The sequence below is a fragment of the Citrus sinensis genome, chromosome 5, assembly GCF_022201045.2.
Source record: "Citrus sinensis cultivar Valencia sweet orange chromosome 5, DVS_A1.0, whole genome shotgun sequence".
In the NCBI taxonomy this organism is placed as follows: Eukaryota; Viridiplantae; Streptophyta; class Magnoliopsida; order Sapindales; family Rutaceae; genus Citrus; species Citrus sinensis.
Window position 1 is genome coordinate 33,214,762 of NC_068560.1, and position 17,193 is coordinate 33,231,954.

General features: G+C 32.0%; 3 protein-coding genes across 3 annotated transcripts; all 3 read right to left on the bottom strand.

The window, feature by feature from the left end:
- Window positions 1-7,457: 7,457 nt before the first annotated feature.
- On the bottom strand, window positions 7,458-8,361 carry LOC102613833 (E3 ubiquitin ligase BIG BROTHER-related-like). Its single transcript, XM_006472750.4, has one exon. It carries the CDS (start codon window positions 8,233-8,235, stop codon window positions 7,570-7,572), a length of 666 nt encoding a protein of 221 aa, XP_006472813.2. The 5' UTR covers window positions 8,236-8,361; the 3' UTR covers window positions 7,458-7,569.
- Window positions 8,362-8,661: 300 nt separating this feature from the next.
- Window positions 8,662-10,337, bottom strand: LOC112497743 (uncharacterized). The gene is made up of 2 exons (XM_052440736.1): window positions 9,751-10,337; window positions 8,662-9,639 (listed from the first exon to the last, which is right to left on the bottom strand). Exons 1-2 carry the CDS (start codon window positions 9,846-9,848, stop codon window positions 9,525-9,527), a joined length of 213 nt encoding a protein of 70 aa, XP_052296696.1. The 5' UTR covers window positions 9,849-10,337; the 3' UTR covers window positions 8,662-9,524.
- A 456-nt stretch (window positions 10,338-10,793) lies between these two features.
- On the bottom strand, window positions 10,794-14,348 carry LOC102614137 (proteasome subunit beta type-3-A). Its single transcript, XM_006472751.4, has 7 exons — window positions 14,181-14,348; window positions 13,884-14,065; window positions 13,692-13,799; window positions 12,982-13,071; window positions 11,751-11,835; window positions 11,505-11,599; window positions 10,794-11,085 (listed from the first exon to the last, which is right to left on the bottom strand). Exons 1-7 carry the CDS (start codon window positions 14,184-14,186, stop codon window positions 11,037-11,039), a joined length of 615 nt encoding a protein of 204 aa, XP_006472814.1. The 5' UTR covers window positions 14,187-14,348; the 3' UTR covers window positions 10,794-11,036.
- Window positions 14,349-17,193: the final 2,845 nt, after the last annotated feature.

The following is a 17,193-nucleotide window of genomic DNA, read 5'->3' on the forward strand; positions in this document are numbered from 1 at the left end:
ACAGTGTGGTCTCAAACTATGACTTTTATGATTTAGCTGACGTATGCTTGGCTTCATCATTATCATTGGAGAGAAAGATTACAATACACTGTTTTTTAGCACTGCTCTCTCACACCACGCTTTACTAAAATCTTTTTTCTTTTAAATAATTTTCACCCCTGCTACAATATTTCTTGTGATATGAGTTATTGTAAAATAAATAAATTTTGAATTGCCCATCTCATGAATTGATTATTTTTAAATCATCTTTTTATTTTTTAAAAAATCTTGAATTATCCTTAGTTCTGTTCAAAGGATAAGAAAAAAAAAATGAGGGTGTAATCGATGGATTTTTTTTTTCTGTTCTCTTAATAAAAATGAAATAAATTGAGATTTTAAAAAATAAGGGAGTAATTTAAAAAAATTAATTTATAAGGTAATATGAAATTAACACATATAAATAGATCAATGCCTTTTTAGTCCTTTTTTTAACTTAAGTTCATATATTTTAAATAATATCTTAAAACACTTTTATAGTTGAATATATTACTTTTTGTCCTTATTTTTCTTTACTTTTACTATAATACCATAGTAATAATATTATTGACATTAATTAATTTATCTATAAAAATTAAATTAGCAAATTAACTAATAAATATCAATATGAAGGAACTAGTATTTTTTGTACTCGTGCAGTAATCTTGATAATAATTGCAAATTAATATAAGCCAATTTAAAACAATGTTTAATATCCTTGCAACATTTTATAAAATTATCAAATTATTCTTAAAAGAAAAATAATAACACAAAAATTTGTAAAAATTTTTATATTACTTTAAAAATTAGTTTGAAAAATTAACATTTTTTAAAAGAAGGCATGAATATTGTTGTAAAGGGATTATTATAAAAAAATAAATAAAAAATAAGAATAGAGTGTAAAATATTTAATAACATAAATGTATTTTTTAAAACTCATGCACTACACAAATATTTAAGTCAAAATATAAATATTAAATAAGCATACTAAATTGTGTTCTTGGATTCATTAAAATCACCTAACTATTCTATGCGTGACCTTCAAAACTTTTTTTTTTTTTTAAAAAAAAAAGAAAACAAAAACAAATAAAGAAACGTGCAGGAGAGTGACCGTCATTCAAAACTTTTTGGTTCGAACATTGAACGCTTTGTGTAAAATTTCAACAGCCTACGTGGAATAAGATAAGCATGAAGAAGAGACGCGGCAAGTGCCAAAACCGCCAAGTATTCGTTTCCCACTACTTCCACTTCCGACTTTCTCTAATTCCACGTCAATTAACGGCATGGATTTGTTAACATCCTCAAGTGGAACCATCGCAGCTTTTACTTTCGGTGGCCGTGCATGACACACGTCTGTTGCATGTCCCTATTAGTCAAAACAAACATTTAGCTCAACCAATCAGAGCCCGCCACGCATGGTTAGAATAGGCGCTACGTCACTGTGACCGTAGTGGAATTTCCCTCATTATGTTTGTGTCTACAAACGTGGGTAAAATTTAAGGGCAGGGGTGACCTAGACCTACAATCAATTGCGGGCGGGGGAGTGGACCCCGTTCCGGAGTCGTTACTATAATATTAAATGTATTATAAGTGTGTGACGTGGCGAGTCCTGATTTGTTGGACGAGTAAAGCTACGTGGGGATATCCCACTCATATATGATATGCGTGTGCCTTTCTATTATTATGATGCGGTTCTACTTCTTTCTTCCTCTTAGGTTGACAAATTTCAAATTTTTTTTTTTTCATTTGTATAGAAAAGTTGAAGCATGACATATAACAATTCTAAACAGCCTTTAACTAAGTGCTGTGTGATATTGGCATTTTTTTTAAATCCACTGTATTAAATATTTAGAGGTATGATTTATAAATTTGTGATGACAGGTACATGTACTAATCATTTATTAGTTCGTTGTTGATTAAATATAAGATCAATCCAAAATGAAATTATTTTGGTCGTGTGAGGTGGGATATGGGGCGTGTGAGGAAAGTTTCAAAAGAATGCAGAGTAAATAATTTAATTAACAATCGTTACTTCATTTGTTAAAACATAAGTGCTAAGGTTTTTCAATTGATTTTTAGTATTAATGTCCTAACTAATAATTTAATTAAGATATTGACTTAAATGACGTGACCGTTGCTACCAATACTAGTGGCTATTTGGTCAAACTAATATTCATTTATTACGGGCGGTTCAGAATAGTCCACGTATGACGATTGTGCCAAACAAAGTGTTTCATCTTTGCCAAATACATCCCAATTCTCTAATCAAAACATTTCATGTTTTAGCTAAACTTGCTTACGGTTTACTGGTTTTTAAGGTTTGGTTGAATGTTTTTTTTATGGAAATATGCTATTCTTTACACTCTTTCTTTACTCTGTTGAATGAATTATTCCTTTTTTAATAAATAAATTATTTAATATTTTTGGCAAAATCTTTAGTATCTTTAATTTGCATTATTCCAACAATTACATTAATTTCCAACTGCCTTTATTCCAAATCGTATTAATTATATTTGCTCTGATTAAATGCATTGTGACTGTCATTTAGGTCGACTAGGAAAAGAAAATGTGGCTAAAAGGCTGTAATCGAAAGGAAAAGTCAATGATTGAGAGGTGGCTTCTATGATGGCGGTGATATGATAGGTTCCACATTAGGTGAAAGTCTGGCAATGACTAATGACAATTCATTCGTGAAGAAAAGAAAACATGTGCCATTTTTGCAAATAAATCGGGTCCATGCATGGAAATCTTGAACATCTGCATTCCGTGTGAAAGCAATAAATTCTTTGTCACCCTTGATTTTTTTTTTAAAATGAAATAAGATTGCAAATAACATGAACATTATTTGGGTAAGACTTAGCGACGATTCTTTTTTTTTCTTCTTTCATTTTTCCTTTTTTTTTGGGTTAGTTTCCGTTATACTTTTCAAAATTTATATATATATATTTTTTGTGTCCGGCTATGTTGCCAGTGTTATACGGTACCATTTGTGACTTTTTACTATAAAATTCCATTGAGCCCTTATGTACTCTTTTTTATTTAGAATTTATACATAAGTATTAAAAAGATAAATTTACCCTTAAATTTGATTAAAATAATAAAAGAATAAGCTTTCATTTATCCCCTGATGGCATACTTCAATTTAACATTAAAAGCATAAAACTATCAATTTACTCCCTAAAATTGTTAAATTTAACCATTAATAACATTGACTCAATAAAATATGATAGTAGCATTGTTAATTATAGAATAGATTACCTTAGTACCTTACTATTACGCCTATTATTGAAGAGATTTATTTTTTACATCCCTATTGTTTCTAAAATAAAGCTGATTCAAATTTTATGTGCATCACCAATAAAAATCACTCTTTAATCTCTTTTTTTAAAAAATAAAAAATAAATCAAAATCTCAATATAATAGAATAAATGTAAAATTCTCCCTTTTTATTTTTATTTCTCTCTCTCTCCCTCCCCCCGCTCCTTTCTCTATTCATCTTCTTTTTTAATTCACTTTTTTTCCCTTATCCTCTTTCACACATTTAACAACTCCACTATCACTTTTACATCCAATTTCGTCAACACCATTTTGAATCTACTGTTTATAAATGAAACTTAATTTCTACAAATCAAAGTCTTGGTCTTCATCAAAATACTCCAATTGAAACCCTAATAAGTAAAACCCACTCAAATTTACAACACATATCATCAAACCATGCCCATTGTCCAACACAACCCATGGCCGCATGCGGTCATGCTAAACAAACCCATGGCAGTACGTGGCCATTCCAGGCAAGCCCATGGCTGCACGCAGCCATACCAAGTATACGATGATCTAAGCAAATGAGTATTGATGATTTCAATGACTAGTTTGGTTTTAGGGTTTATTAGTGAATTCGGGAGGAATTTTGTTGATGATGATCAACAGAAGATGAACTATTGTGATTCCTCAAGAGAGGGAATGGTTTTTTTTAAGTACTAATTTAAGGGTATTTTTTGTCTTTTTATTAATATTAGTGTGTTATTATGATTAAAGTTGTTGTGGTTGTAAACAAAAGCTCCTTTAATACTTACAAAAAATAATAAATAAAAAAGAGTGTAGGGTGATAAATTGAATGTTGATAGTGTAGGCAAGTAGAAAGTATCATAATACTTTTAAGATCATGTAACTTACATCAACCCAACACTTACTACCACTAACATAAAAACATAAACAATAAAAATCAAATGTGTATTTGTGGTAGCAAGTATTGGGTTGATGTAAGTTACATGGTTACATAACTTAACAACTAACTACTTTTAAATGGTTTACAAATAAGGGAGAGGGCATTGGAGCTCAATGAAATTTTACAGTAACAAAGTCACAAAATAAAAAAATTGTGGTATCGTTCAATGGTGGCAACATAGCCGGCTAGTTTTTTGGATATTTAATATGATGAAAAATTGTTTATTCATTAAATACAATAGAGTACAAACGTTTATATAAGCTGATAAAAAAATCGACTTTGAATTAAACTAACATTTTTAGATGTGATCTATTGGCCAAAATTATTTTTAGGATCAATTACATGATACGATGTTGAATTAGATTAATTTGTGATTAAAAAAATCATCAAAGATTATCCGCAATTAGGATTACTTTGAATAAAATCCGATGGCGTAAGGTTCACTGAACATGGACTATTAAAATTCTTAAGCATTAAATTAAAATCAAACGTAGACCACATAAAACATTCAAGATGGACAAGACTTTTAACCACTGTCTTGCTTCTAATGTCTGCAACATGTTTCTTCAACTTTACAGTTAGTGGGTTATCTCTAATAATTAACATTTTACTTCAAAGAGTTTAGCATAACATGATTTAATTAAAAAAAATGTGAAAAAGAAATAAAATATATATTCGCTAATACTTGCTTAACAAGGCTAGTGGGTTAGCATGACTTTGTTTCACAGTTTAATTAACATGACATTTTACTTTGTCCATGTTAAATGAACATTATAAAGAAATTTTCTCTTTCAACTATACCCACTTCACAATAGCTTTTAAGCCGCCATTTATTTTTGGGGGGTTATTACATTTTAATATTTGAAAAGTATTTTCCTTCTATTTTCTTCTTGTATGTGAAACAAAGAAAATGGCATTCAACACAGTGTGAGACCCAAAGGCGAATCATTGAGCTAAACAATAATTAAATGTTTAAATTAAAGGTTAAGATCCAAAGTCAAGAAAATAACGAGTTTTCAACGGGCTTTCAACTGATGGGATTGGGCTTAACACCATTATGCCACTATATAAAAGTGCTCTTCGCAAAAATACTTTCTTTCCAAGGTTTTATCTTAAAGAATCACCAAGCATTTACCAATTATTTTATCAAAAGCGCACGTTTGATTACGGGACAAGCTGTAGGATTTGTCAAAAGCACTTTCCAGTAGTCCAATACTATCAACTTCATATTCATTTGTATAAAGCTAGAACAAATATAGTGTGAAACATTCTAAATAATATTTATTTATTTATTTTCATCCCAAGTGTTTAGGTGACATTCATGAACTGAAAAATAGAATGATCTGATTTCTTTTGATCCCAAATATCCAAGCCATGTCCCAATAGAGCTGCGGAGGCATAACAAAATCTTGAATATAATATTTTAATGTGTTGTGTTATAATATACTTTTTTGCACTGCTATGACTTTTCGATCACCCTAAATCACTGCCCTAATTACGGCCGTTCACTTGGGAGTTGAAACCAAACAACAAAATCCTGAAAGCTGCATACAAGTTCAATGGATCTTGAGATTGATCTTTTGAAAGCCACTCCGCGGACTGTCCTACTTGTCGTCTGAAATCCTACGCATGAACCGTCAGTCCGAAAAATGTGATTTCTTTTGGCCGGTTTAAAAATTTATTCATTTTTGTCGTTGCACGACAAATTCTTAGCCCCGCGTGCTCTTAACTGATTGTCAGTGCACGTTCCTCATTACAACTTGCATGTCGTTTTTCACTTTTTTACATTTTAAATTATTTAATCTTTGTCGGTTTGTGGGAGAGTACTCGAAGGTCCTCAACATTTACAAAGATGTGGTTATTAACTTCTGGTGCTAATTGATATAATATTAATATCTGATGCTGAAGTTCAATTGATTTTTGTCTGTGGTGAAGACAAAAATCGGACCTATTGCAGAAACTTGCGGCTGTTGCCCTAAAGGCGGCGCTGATTTTTAATTTTAATTAATTAATTTTAAGTTCACATTCTAGAGGAGGCACAAAACAAGAGCAAGTGGATGCTCTGTGGGCTGTTTTTTTGTATAGGGAAGTGTGGTTCCTTCTTGTGGAAGCTAACTTTAAAGATCAAATAATTTTCTTTGTTTAATGTGTTAAAGGTCTTAAGATGCATCATAAGAAAAGGTCGCTTGACTTGATTTTTCATGTCGTTTCTTAATTTCACTGGAAAAGTATGAATGGTCCAGCAGAGCCGCAGGCTCCAATTTGGTGGGCGACTAGACTCTTGTTTATGAATTGTCACGTAGCAAATTGTTTATTAAAGTTTTTAAGTATTTTTGTTAAGCTCAGGCAAAAGTTGGTCGAGAGTAATCAAGTTTGTAGTTCGATGGTTTCATTGAGGGCAAGGAGACGGCCTTCACCTTTAGGACATACATTCATCTAATCTAAAAGATTTGATTTCATTTAATTTAATTAAATTCGCACGAAACCCCAATTAATGATATAGTAGATGACTCTAGTTGCATTATCACATTTTGGCTGGCTACCGGGTAGGGTTTGACTAACTATCACACAATTTATTGAAAGTGAGTCCAAGACATCGAGATTTATATGAAAAATAACATTTGAACACTAAGAAGTCATCACGAGAATAAAAATAAAAATATTATTTATAACAATTCGTCGTTCAGTAGCGCTACCAGCATGAATAATAATACATGTTTTATACTAGTCAAATTTCATTGCTCAATAAATTATGCAGTAGACTTTTAAATAACGCATCCTAAATACATAAGCGTACGTATTCCCCTGAAAACTAAACTCTGTGAGTTCTTTTCAAGGATGCTACCACACTGCAAAGTGCATACAGTAGTATAGAAAAACTTTTTACGAACCATCTGGTATTTGAAGACTACATTGGAACTCGATTAGTCCAGATTCGAGTCGAATATGAACACTAGGGCAGCACCACATTGGGGTTCGACTAATTCAGATTCAAGTCGGGTAGGACCACTAGGGTGGGAAAGCTCTCCCAACAAGCATTTAACGCAGCTGCATTCCCAAACCTCAAACTGAAGACTTTGGTTAAACTAGAACAACCCCTTACCAGCTGATTGCTTGCTGGTAAAAAAAAAAAAAATTCATTTTATAGAATCAACCCTTTTCTCAAATCCTTCACTTTTAGGAGGATTTAAATTATCAATTAAAGAATCAACAATCCTAAAGCTTCAATACTATTACTGTTTATTTCCAGTATCAGCATATACAATTAGATTTTGAAATATCTAAACAATAAATCCACAAAGCCAAATAATTAATAAAATTAAAAATAACTAAAGCTTGCTAGTAATAGCAGTATTATGATTCTTGGGTGGTGAAGCTTCAGTGCTGCAAATAGGGCAAATCTTCTTAATCTGAAGCCAATTGCTTATGCATTCAGAGTGATAAAGATGCTCACATGGAAGCAGCGCTACGATTGATTCTCCTTCTTCATACTCAACTTGACAAATCACACAGCGATCAATTCCCGATTTGGTCCCATCAGCAGGCGGGGATTTGCATGCATGCAAGCACGTCGATATTTGGTTCAACGACAATCCTCGTTTCTCTTGACCGATGAATTCCCCGAGCGCAATCAATTCCTCGTACGTTAATTCATCAACATCAAGTTCAAGTTCATCATCGTCGTCCATGATCTCATCGTCGTCGTCAGAGTAATTGCTATCTTGTCCCTCAAGGAACTGTAACCCTGCAGCCTCCAACGTATCAAAGCCATCGCATTCGAAATAATCGTAACTATTGGCACCGTTAACTTCACTCCCATCGTCGTCTTCGTTGCTGCTCTCACTTTCGATTGTTGCAAGCCTTTCTTGTTCTTGCAACGCCATTGCCATTGCAAAATCTGAGCTGACTTGATAGAGCTGAGTGAGAGGCGACGCCGGCGTCGGCCCCCTTGATGATCTTGATGCTTGACGTTTTCTTTGATCCTCGTTCTCCATTGAAATTAAGATGAAAGATGATGAGTAGAGTATTGATCGATGCGTCTCTTTTAAGCACCGTACAATTCTTGCCTGTTACTTGATCATATATGAGAAGAAATATGAAGGGATTAGGTTGAAGGTTTCTTTAAAGGAAAGTAACTTTTAGGGCAAGCAACAAAAACCCCAGATTCCTGCTGCAAAGTTTTTAAAACTCTTAAGGGCTTGTATAAACTTTTACGCATACAATGGAAGAACGTTCTTTGTAAGTTAAAGTATACCTTATCCAGGAATTTGAACTACAAAGATTTCTGCCTAGTGCCTAATCTTTGCCTCATCTGTAGGCAATACCCTCTCTTTATATAAGCAACTATGTATATGATAGTAAAAATGTTAAAAATTTCTCCCGATTAATTAAGTGCAATCAAAGGAAAAGAAATTACATATAGTTCTCTAATTGCGTAAAAATGAAACAATAATCAGGAAAATATTTATGACTTTTTTGGCTGGTGTTGCTCTCTAGAGTTTCTTTCTGGCGAGAGTCTAAAATTAAGCATGCTTAATTCCTACCAAACACGTTGTCGACAGAAGGCAACGTCAATGCCAAGCAATTGTGATAACCAGATTCAAACACTTAAAATTCCAAAAGCAATGAAGAAATATTGTTTCTGTCAAGTTAATAATTCACCATCTTCGACTCCGATAAGCGGCCCCTCTCTTGTTGCTCCTATCTTTCTTCACAAATTTTGAACTGTGAGCCACTTTGATCCCATGAATTGTGCCATTGTGAGTATGTTGCTTGATGGTATTTCTTCTATGACTATGTCCGTGTCTGTGCATTGAATCTCTGCTGATCCCTAGTCGAACATTGTGGCTTCTCGGCCGTAAAGACTTCCTTAAGTGAGTTCCTCTGTAATCAATCTCTCTGCTGCGAGAAGACAAGGACCTGTTTCTTGGTGAATCGTCAAATGAATAGCTTTCGACATCGTAATCATAATATGCATCTGCTTCACTTGTATCGAACTTGTGTTCAATGTTCCTTCTGTGTACTTGGTTTCTTCTTTTAAGTTTTATAAGCTTAACCCAGAAGAATGTGCAACAATACTCCCAAATGGAGAACCAGGAAACCAAGCATGCCCATAAGATTTTGCAGAGGCTGTGACCAATGCACCAACAAATTCCCAGCTTGTATAACAGATAGAAGAACAAGAGAACTGTCGCGTCATCAAAAGCAAACACAAACCGTATATGGCGATGCGAATTGTCAATTAAAAATGCTAAGTAGAAGCAACGAAAGATAGAACTGCACACTAATGTAACTCACCAATGTAAGATAGACCTAACACCATGGCCATCTTCAGCAGATTGGCAACACAAAAGTTTTCGATGTAGCAAATAAAATCCCATGTTGAGACGCAAACTGTGCTGAACAAAAATTCAAAGTAAAATGAAAATGGAGACAGATATAAACCCCAAAAAAATGAAAAAATAAAAATAACAAAGCAACCAAGTTCAATTAGCGAAATGTAAATTTACCTGCAGGACTTTCCGGAGAGAAAATCAAGTGGGGATCCAAAAAGGTCACTGATGACTTTAATGAATCCCGAAAAAAAAGAACTAATTATGTTACCCATTTGAATTCGCTTGACAGATACAGATTCAAGCAATTAATGCCGGAAAAGTTAAGGAGACTATATGCCGAATGCTGGAGATTCTGATCACTATTTTACGCTCCTGCAGTGGAAAAGAAGCACAAAATGAAATGCTCTGCCACTGATCAAGTTGTTGGATGATGTAAACAACATTTGATTGTCACATTCAAATTAACAACAGAGATTCAATTGTCACACACACACAGATTTGCCATCACAAACAATCCATTATTCATTGAATCATTGAGATGTTACTTGATTTATATCTAATATGAAACTGAAGTGAACCGAACCAAAGGGTATTCAGTTATCCAACAAAAACTAGTTTGGTTGATTAAAGTCCGTATAAACAATGTATGACTTTTAATTTACCAGATTAAAAGCGTGCTCGGACATTCCTCTTTACTCTGAGATAGGGAGAGAGAATTCGTAGCACTGATTCTACGTACCAGTCTCTCAATTAGATTTGGAGAAGAAACTCAATTAGATTTGGTGTCACTTCATTCGTTAACCGTCAATGATAACGTACAAGTCTCTCGCTTAACTGCCTCTCAAAGCTTTTGCACTGCTAGATCAACGGCTATGATTTTATGTTTTTGGAATGCAGTAGTCAAGACTACTACGTTCATATTCATATAGAAAACAGACACTTTGATATGGCAAGCACAGCTCGCTGGGAAAAATTGAAGCGATTTCTGTACATTAGTGTGGTTTAAGTTATATTTGGTAAAATGTTTTGCCGATGAGGATAATTTTGGTATTATACATTACAATATTAGATAAAAAAAAAAAATCTGATTTTCAAATGCTATTGCAAAAAGTTTTATTAGAGAATCCAATTTTCAAATACAGTAATCTTCTCTAAAATGCTTTACCCAATTTAGTTTCAGTTGTTTGACAACCCCAAACAAGCACTAGATATGTATATAGCAAGCACAAAAGATCAAAACCTCAATTGATAGAAACGCTTTCATCCATCCAGATAACCGCAAGCCCACGAACTTGGTCAATTCAGTTTGAAACTATTTCAGAGTACAACAATTTGAGAGCTATTAAACAACATTCTTCATAAACAAATGAAAGTCAAGTTCAAGTCTACGGTCTTCTAATTGAAAAATACTGGAGAGCGAACACAAGAGAAGGGGTGGCTTTCAGCACTGCAGTTATAGATCAATCCATCCTTCCCTTCAAGATTCTTTCCTTTATTTCAGTTGGTGTTCTGCAATATCAGTACACAACAATTAGTATATTCCAAAAGAAGACAAATTCAAACTTAGCCAGTGGCAGCAAACATTTCTCAGAGATCTCTAATATTTGAATGACACTATGTAGAATGCTTTGATCTCCTTTTGTGGATAGGTCTACAGCACTACGTAGTACATAAGAGTTTAATTTTCACGGCCAACTTCAGATGGGCAACATTCTAATATTTGAATGAGGCCCAACAATTCTCACAGATCTAAGTCGTATAGTCACCTCTACTAACTATACATGACCCATCAATGGAAACTAAGTTACACCATTTTGGGTCATTGCCTAGTATTTCCATCATTATCACTATCAACAAAGATAATTTTGCTTCCAGCAATGGAAATGTGTGGTATGAAGGATAACATAAAGCAATTTAATGAGCCTTACACAATGTAGACATGTCCTCCCCAACCACTCAAACAGTCACGGTCAACAGATGATAACAAAGCTTGAGATACAGTTTCAAACAACTCATCGGGTTCCTGGACAAAAATTAAATCAAAGAGTTATCAAGGCCTTATAGAATGAGAACACAATGTCCAATAATCAAGAAGGTGATTCAGGAATGCATAAAATCCCATGAAACAGCATCCTGATGTCCAATAACAGAGAAAAAAATCTTATGTTACAAACCATATCAGGCTTGAACATTGCCTCACAGGCACCATAAAGAGACTCTCCAGCAGTTCCAGCAACAACAAAATCTTTTGCAAGCTCCCTGCATCAGAACACATTATATAGAGAGATGATCTCAGTACCACATCAAAAAGTTTACACTGATTTTTTAAAAAATTAAGTCATTGTTGAAACTGAACTGCATTTTGGTTTAGGTTGCTCCAATTGCTTATAAAAACCACAGTTTTGAAAGTTAAAAAGAAACAGGAGTAAATACATCAGTAAGAGAATTTCAATTCAATGATTGTGTCCTGAAAGTGATCGCGGACTAAAAACAAATGTAACTGATACTTGCATAAGGGGATAACTAAAAGATGACAACTAATGACATATGAAACTACTAAATTCATAAGTAAAACATATTATGATAATTTTTATTTGCTAATCTCGGGTGATTTGAAGATTTTTATCTTCCCCTCTTTGCCCACAACAGAAAAAGATTTGAGTTTATGCTGTCAAATCTATATAATGACAAGCAAATAACAGAGAAAACTTCTTTAAACAAAAGATAAAGAAAAGGGATCAATCAAGGGTAATAGGAACACTACTACGAACTGGCAATTCATTTGAGTCCAAAAATTCATAAACAAGTCAAAATCAAAGCTCTAGAGATGATATGTTGAACTCAACCAAAAGAATGAACACTAGTGCAACAAAGGTCCAAGAACCAGGATTGCAGAAAATAAAGTTCTTTGAAGCATAAAGTTCAGAATTTGATTCAATAGTGGCTATTTATGTAAGTACTATGGAGTAAATTCTAAAAACCATCAATGTCATGATGCAAGTCTTAGTCTTTCTACTGCTTCCATGCCACAGCGAGCAGAGTGGTCCACTTGCTATTTCAGTTAATAGGTTTGGCATTTAATTATTTCCTAGCAGGTTTCATCTTTTTCTAACATCTGTTTAGCAGAGTAGGGCAACAAGGGTATAAGTATGCACACAATTTCAGAGTCTCTAAGCAACAAATCCAACCAACAAGGATACAGTGTACAAATCCTAACTCATTTTAGCTAAGCTCAAAATTCCCATAAAACCTTGGGAGAGGCATTTTCATCGTCAACATACCATTATTCATCTTTCTTTTCCCTTAGGAAGATCTTTAAAAAAGGAAAACAAATTCCCAAAGCAGTCAAGAAAACAGTATTTCTTTGATGGAAAGTAAACAAGAAGAGATGTATAACCAACATACTTGGCTCCAATTGAGTCCATTGTGCAGATAAAGGGCTTGTCTTCATCACTCAATCCAGCAATAACAGGTTGACAGAAGTAAGGGCCAAACCTGAAAACATGAACAATCATTTTAAATAACTTCAAGATCAACTTCAGAGACCATTTACTCACACCAAACAATAATACAGGGTACATTTCATTATGTCTTTTTATAGAAAATATATGTGCAATTTGCAGCTGGAATTTCGGTAACTGATTAATCAGCAACACATAATCCGTGATATCATAAGTTTGGAGAGTGATACAAGAGTTCTAACAAAATAACTTACATTAATGCAAAGTTTCAGTATCTTTAATCTGTAAATAGTCTTTGGTCAGCATGTTTACAAGCTTAGTTATAGAAATTTCCAGAACTAATGGGAAATAAATATTACGCTACAGTACTGTGGCCGAATCATGTTTTTACACATTCAAGCAATAATAGCAGGGACGTCAATAGATAAGAACTGTCAATTAGAAACCCATTAGTGTTTATATTTTCAAATAAGATGTGCAGGACAATGTAAAACGACAATACCCAAGATAACGATTTCTTTAAACAAGAAGTCGGTACTGCTGAACAAATCATTAATAAAATCACATCTAAAAACATGTAAACCCCAAATGAACCCAGGTAATAAATTACTCATATTTAGTAACAAGTAACCAGGCGTCTTGTATAAAAGAAACCTTTTCTCATAAAGCAAAGCAGAGACTAAGCTAGCAAAAGTTTCAGGCTTCATGTCCCTTTCCTCTCGCAGCTGATACAATTTGTGACGAAACACCAGCCTTTGATACCTTCACATATAAAAACAGTAATAATATTTTGTTTAGTTAGAAAAGTTTAAAAAACAACAGTACATACTAGTTAGTTAAACATACAAGGTCTGGGAATCAGTGGCGAGTCCAGAGAGGCCGATAAAAAGGCGATCGTGAATTTTGGAAATTCGCTGAAAATCAGTGGCTATTGTCTGAAGCTGAACGCCGAGGCGCCGATCGCTGGCAATGGCAAAGCAGTTCTTTCCGACCATCGCAACGAGTGCGCTCCCATTGTACTCAGTGATCTGCAGCAGCAAATCAAAAGTAAAAACCCAAAAAAAAAAAAAACACAAATAAAATAAAATTAGGGTTTGGTCCCTTTGAGAACGGGAGAGAAATTGAATGATCGAAGACACCTACAGACATAATTATAGTTGTAGAGTGACTTGATGCGAGTTCAGTTCAGTTGGGAACAAAACGATTTAACAAAATTTTGAGACTGCCAACTTCTTTTATGACAAATGTTGATGGCTTGGAGTAGGGGTTAGCTCTTCCGTTTTGTTTTGTTTTTAAAATTAAAAAAAAAAAAAAAAAATTGGCCGCAACAAGTGTTCATTTAGGCTTTTCGGGTTTTAGGTTTGGATTTGGGCTTGGGCTGGATCAATCTGTTATGGTTTCAATAAGAGTTCAAACTATGAGCACCCTGTAAAAACCTCTTAAAACCGATTTTCTTCATTTATTCTATTAAAAATATTTAAAAGCAGGGATTAAAGAGTTTTTTTATTTTTATTTTTTTAATGTTTGTTTTAAAGTGTGGATTTAATTAGAAATTGGCTCTTTATATAATTTTAATAAAACTTAAAATTGAAAAACAAATACCTAAGAATGTATCTGGTAGCTTACATTACATTGGATTACATTGGATTAAAATGATATTCTTAACGTAATCTATGTCTAGATGCAATTTCCGATTGCATTGCACTTCATTAAAAAGGTGGTTAATACAATCAAATGTTTATAAAATAAAACCATAAGTGTAGGACTTAGATTGTATTGTATTAAAATATTTTTCATATTTTAAATATAAGCATTTGAATTTTTTATTAAATAAATTATAAGAAATTTATATTTATATTTATACTTATATTTATATTTATGTTTAAATAAAATTTAATTTAAATAATAATATAAAATAATAATGAACCTAAATATTCAATAAATAAATGATAATACATTATTTTACTTTCATCTCATAAAAGCATTTTAGTTATTTTTCTTTAAGTACATAAAAAATATTTAAATTTTATTTAATCAGTTATTATTTACTAAAATAGTAATTTGAAAATAAATTTAAATTAAACAATTATATTTGAAATTAATAAATAAAAATTAATAAATTATTTAATAATAAATTATTTATAATATAATATAATTATATAATCTTATATTGTAATTATATTTTTACATAATAATATTAAATTATAATATATGATAATATGATTATACTATATTATAAATTTATAATTTTTATATTACAATATAATATTATTAATAATATTACATAATTTTGCAATCTAATAATAGTAGATTATTAAATCATTTTATATTATACAAATTAATATATAAAAATAAATATTTTATACTTAATTTTAAAAATTAATAATAAAACCTAAATATTAACAAACTTAAATAATTCAAGTTTAACAATAATATAAGCTAATATTATTTTATATAATACAATCCATATTATATTAAATATAATATTACATTACAACTTACTGCAATACACCCTAATACAATATACCATAATATAATGCAACTAATATAGTATAATACAATGTAGTATGCTATATAGGCTTGGTAATGGGTCGGGTCAGGTTAGTACTGGGCCATGTCAAGCCCTAGCCTAACTCTATGACTAAAGCGAAGGGCCCTATCCCTTAAAAAGCCCGACTGTTATTAGGTTAGGATTGATCTAAGCTTGGCCCTTTTTTTATAGTTTTTTTAGAATATGACTCCTATTCTTCATTAATGATATTGTATTATTATTGTTCCATTTTTATGTTGATTTTGATTGTAAGATATTTAATAAAATATTTTTTACTCAACTTTAACAATAATACGACGTGTAACAATCCAACCAAATTAACAGATTAATCAAACTAACAATAACTAAATAAATTAAATATAAAAAACTAAACTAATACAAAATATGGACAAATATATTAACGTGAAGGGATGGCTGCAACACTCGAGAGCCCCCACTTAATTTGGGGCGAGTGTGAGCCCTTGAAACACTTTAAAATCCATTTTGGGGGATGAGCACAAGATCCAATTTTTTTTTGGGTTTGGGGATTTGGTCGAACCCCCAAACTTGACCCGAAAATAAATATAAAAAAATTAAATAAAGGAGAAATTTTTTACCTTGATAGACCATTTTCTTCATATATGTATTTATTATTTCATGTGTGGTGATTGCATATTACTTATTCTATATCTTAAAAATATATAATCCTTTCTTTAATTAATTGCCGATACCAGGCTATGTAAATCGAGATAAGTATTATATATATTTGTGGAACTTAAAGGACTCGACATTTGCTTCAATGATCACTAGGTCGGAAAGCTCTGGTTTAACTTGCAAGAGCCCAACAGCACAACTGTTATTGTTATTGGTTTATGCATGTGAAAAAAAAAAAAAAGAGATATCGTGAATGTTTTGACTTTCAAAAAACTAGTGGAGAAATTGTGTAATTTTTTAAAACAATTAAGTTTTAGGTACTCTCAAGTAGGGATGGCAAAAATTTCTACGGGGACGGGTACCCTCGGGGATTTTTTCCATTCGGAGAGGGTATGAGGATAATTTCATACCCAATTTCTTATTCGGGGAAGAGATGATAGAATTTTTTTATCCAATTTCTTATTCGGGGAGGGGACGGGGATGAGGTGGAATCCCCATCCCCTACCCATTTCCCCATTTTAATTTTACTCTTTTAAAATTACTAGTAAATAAATTATAAAATTTGAATTATAAAATTATAAAAATTGGTAAAAATAACAAATATCAAAATATTTATATTATTAAACATTTAGGCCTAATTAACTAATTAAAGTCCTAAATTTTTATTTAGGACATTAAAAAGACCGGATAGATTCTATTAGCCCAAAAATTTTGTTTTAATTTTAATATTCATTAAATATTTTAAACTTAAATATATTTTTTATTTATTTTTAGATGTTATAATTGCCCACAGCGAATCACAATTTTAATATCTAATCTAATTTATAAAAAAGTTTGTATGTAAAGGGAATAGTCCACATTTATAAAGTGCCCACGCCACCATTGAAAAAATTAATTTTGAATCTAAATTCGATTTTATTTGTAACAATTTTGTATTAGACTATTAATTTATTTATGATAGTTTGTAAAAGA

Bases quoted from the DNA above. Each gene is read 5' to 3' on its own strand.
- LOC112497743 (XM_052440736.1), bottom strand. From the start codon at position 9,848: ATGGGTAACATAATTAGTTCTTTTTTTTCGGGATTCATTAAAGTCATC. The intron at 9,640-9,750 runs GTAAATTTACAT...ATTTTTGTTCAG, and splicing joins CTCTCCGGAAAGTCCTGCAG to CACAGTTTGCGTCTCAACAT.
- LOC102614137 (XM_006472751.4), bottom strand. The intron at 13,800-13,883 runs GTATGTTTAACT...TTATATGTGAAG, and splicing joins GCCACTGATTCCCAGACCTT to GTATCAAAGGCTGGTGTTTC. The intron at 13,072-13,691 runs GTTTCTTTTATA...TCATGTTTTCAG, and splicing joins GCTTTGCTTTATGAGAAAAG to GTTTGGCCCTTACTTCTGTC.
- LOC102613833 (XM_006472750.4), bottom strand. From the start codon at position 8,235: ATGGAGAACGAGGATCAAAGAAAACGTCAAGCATCAAGATCATCAAGG.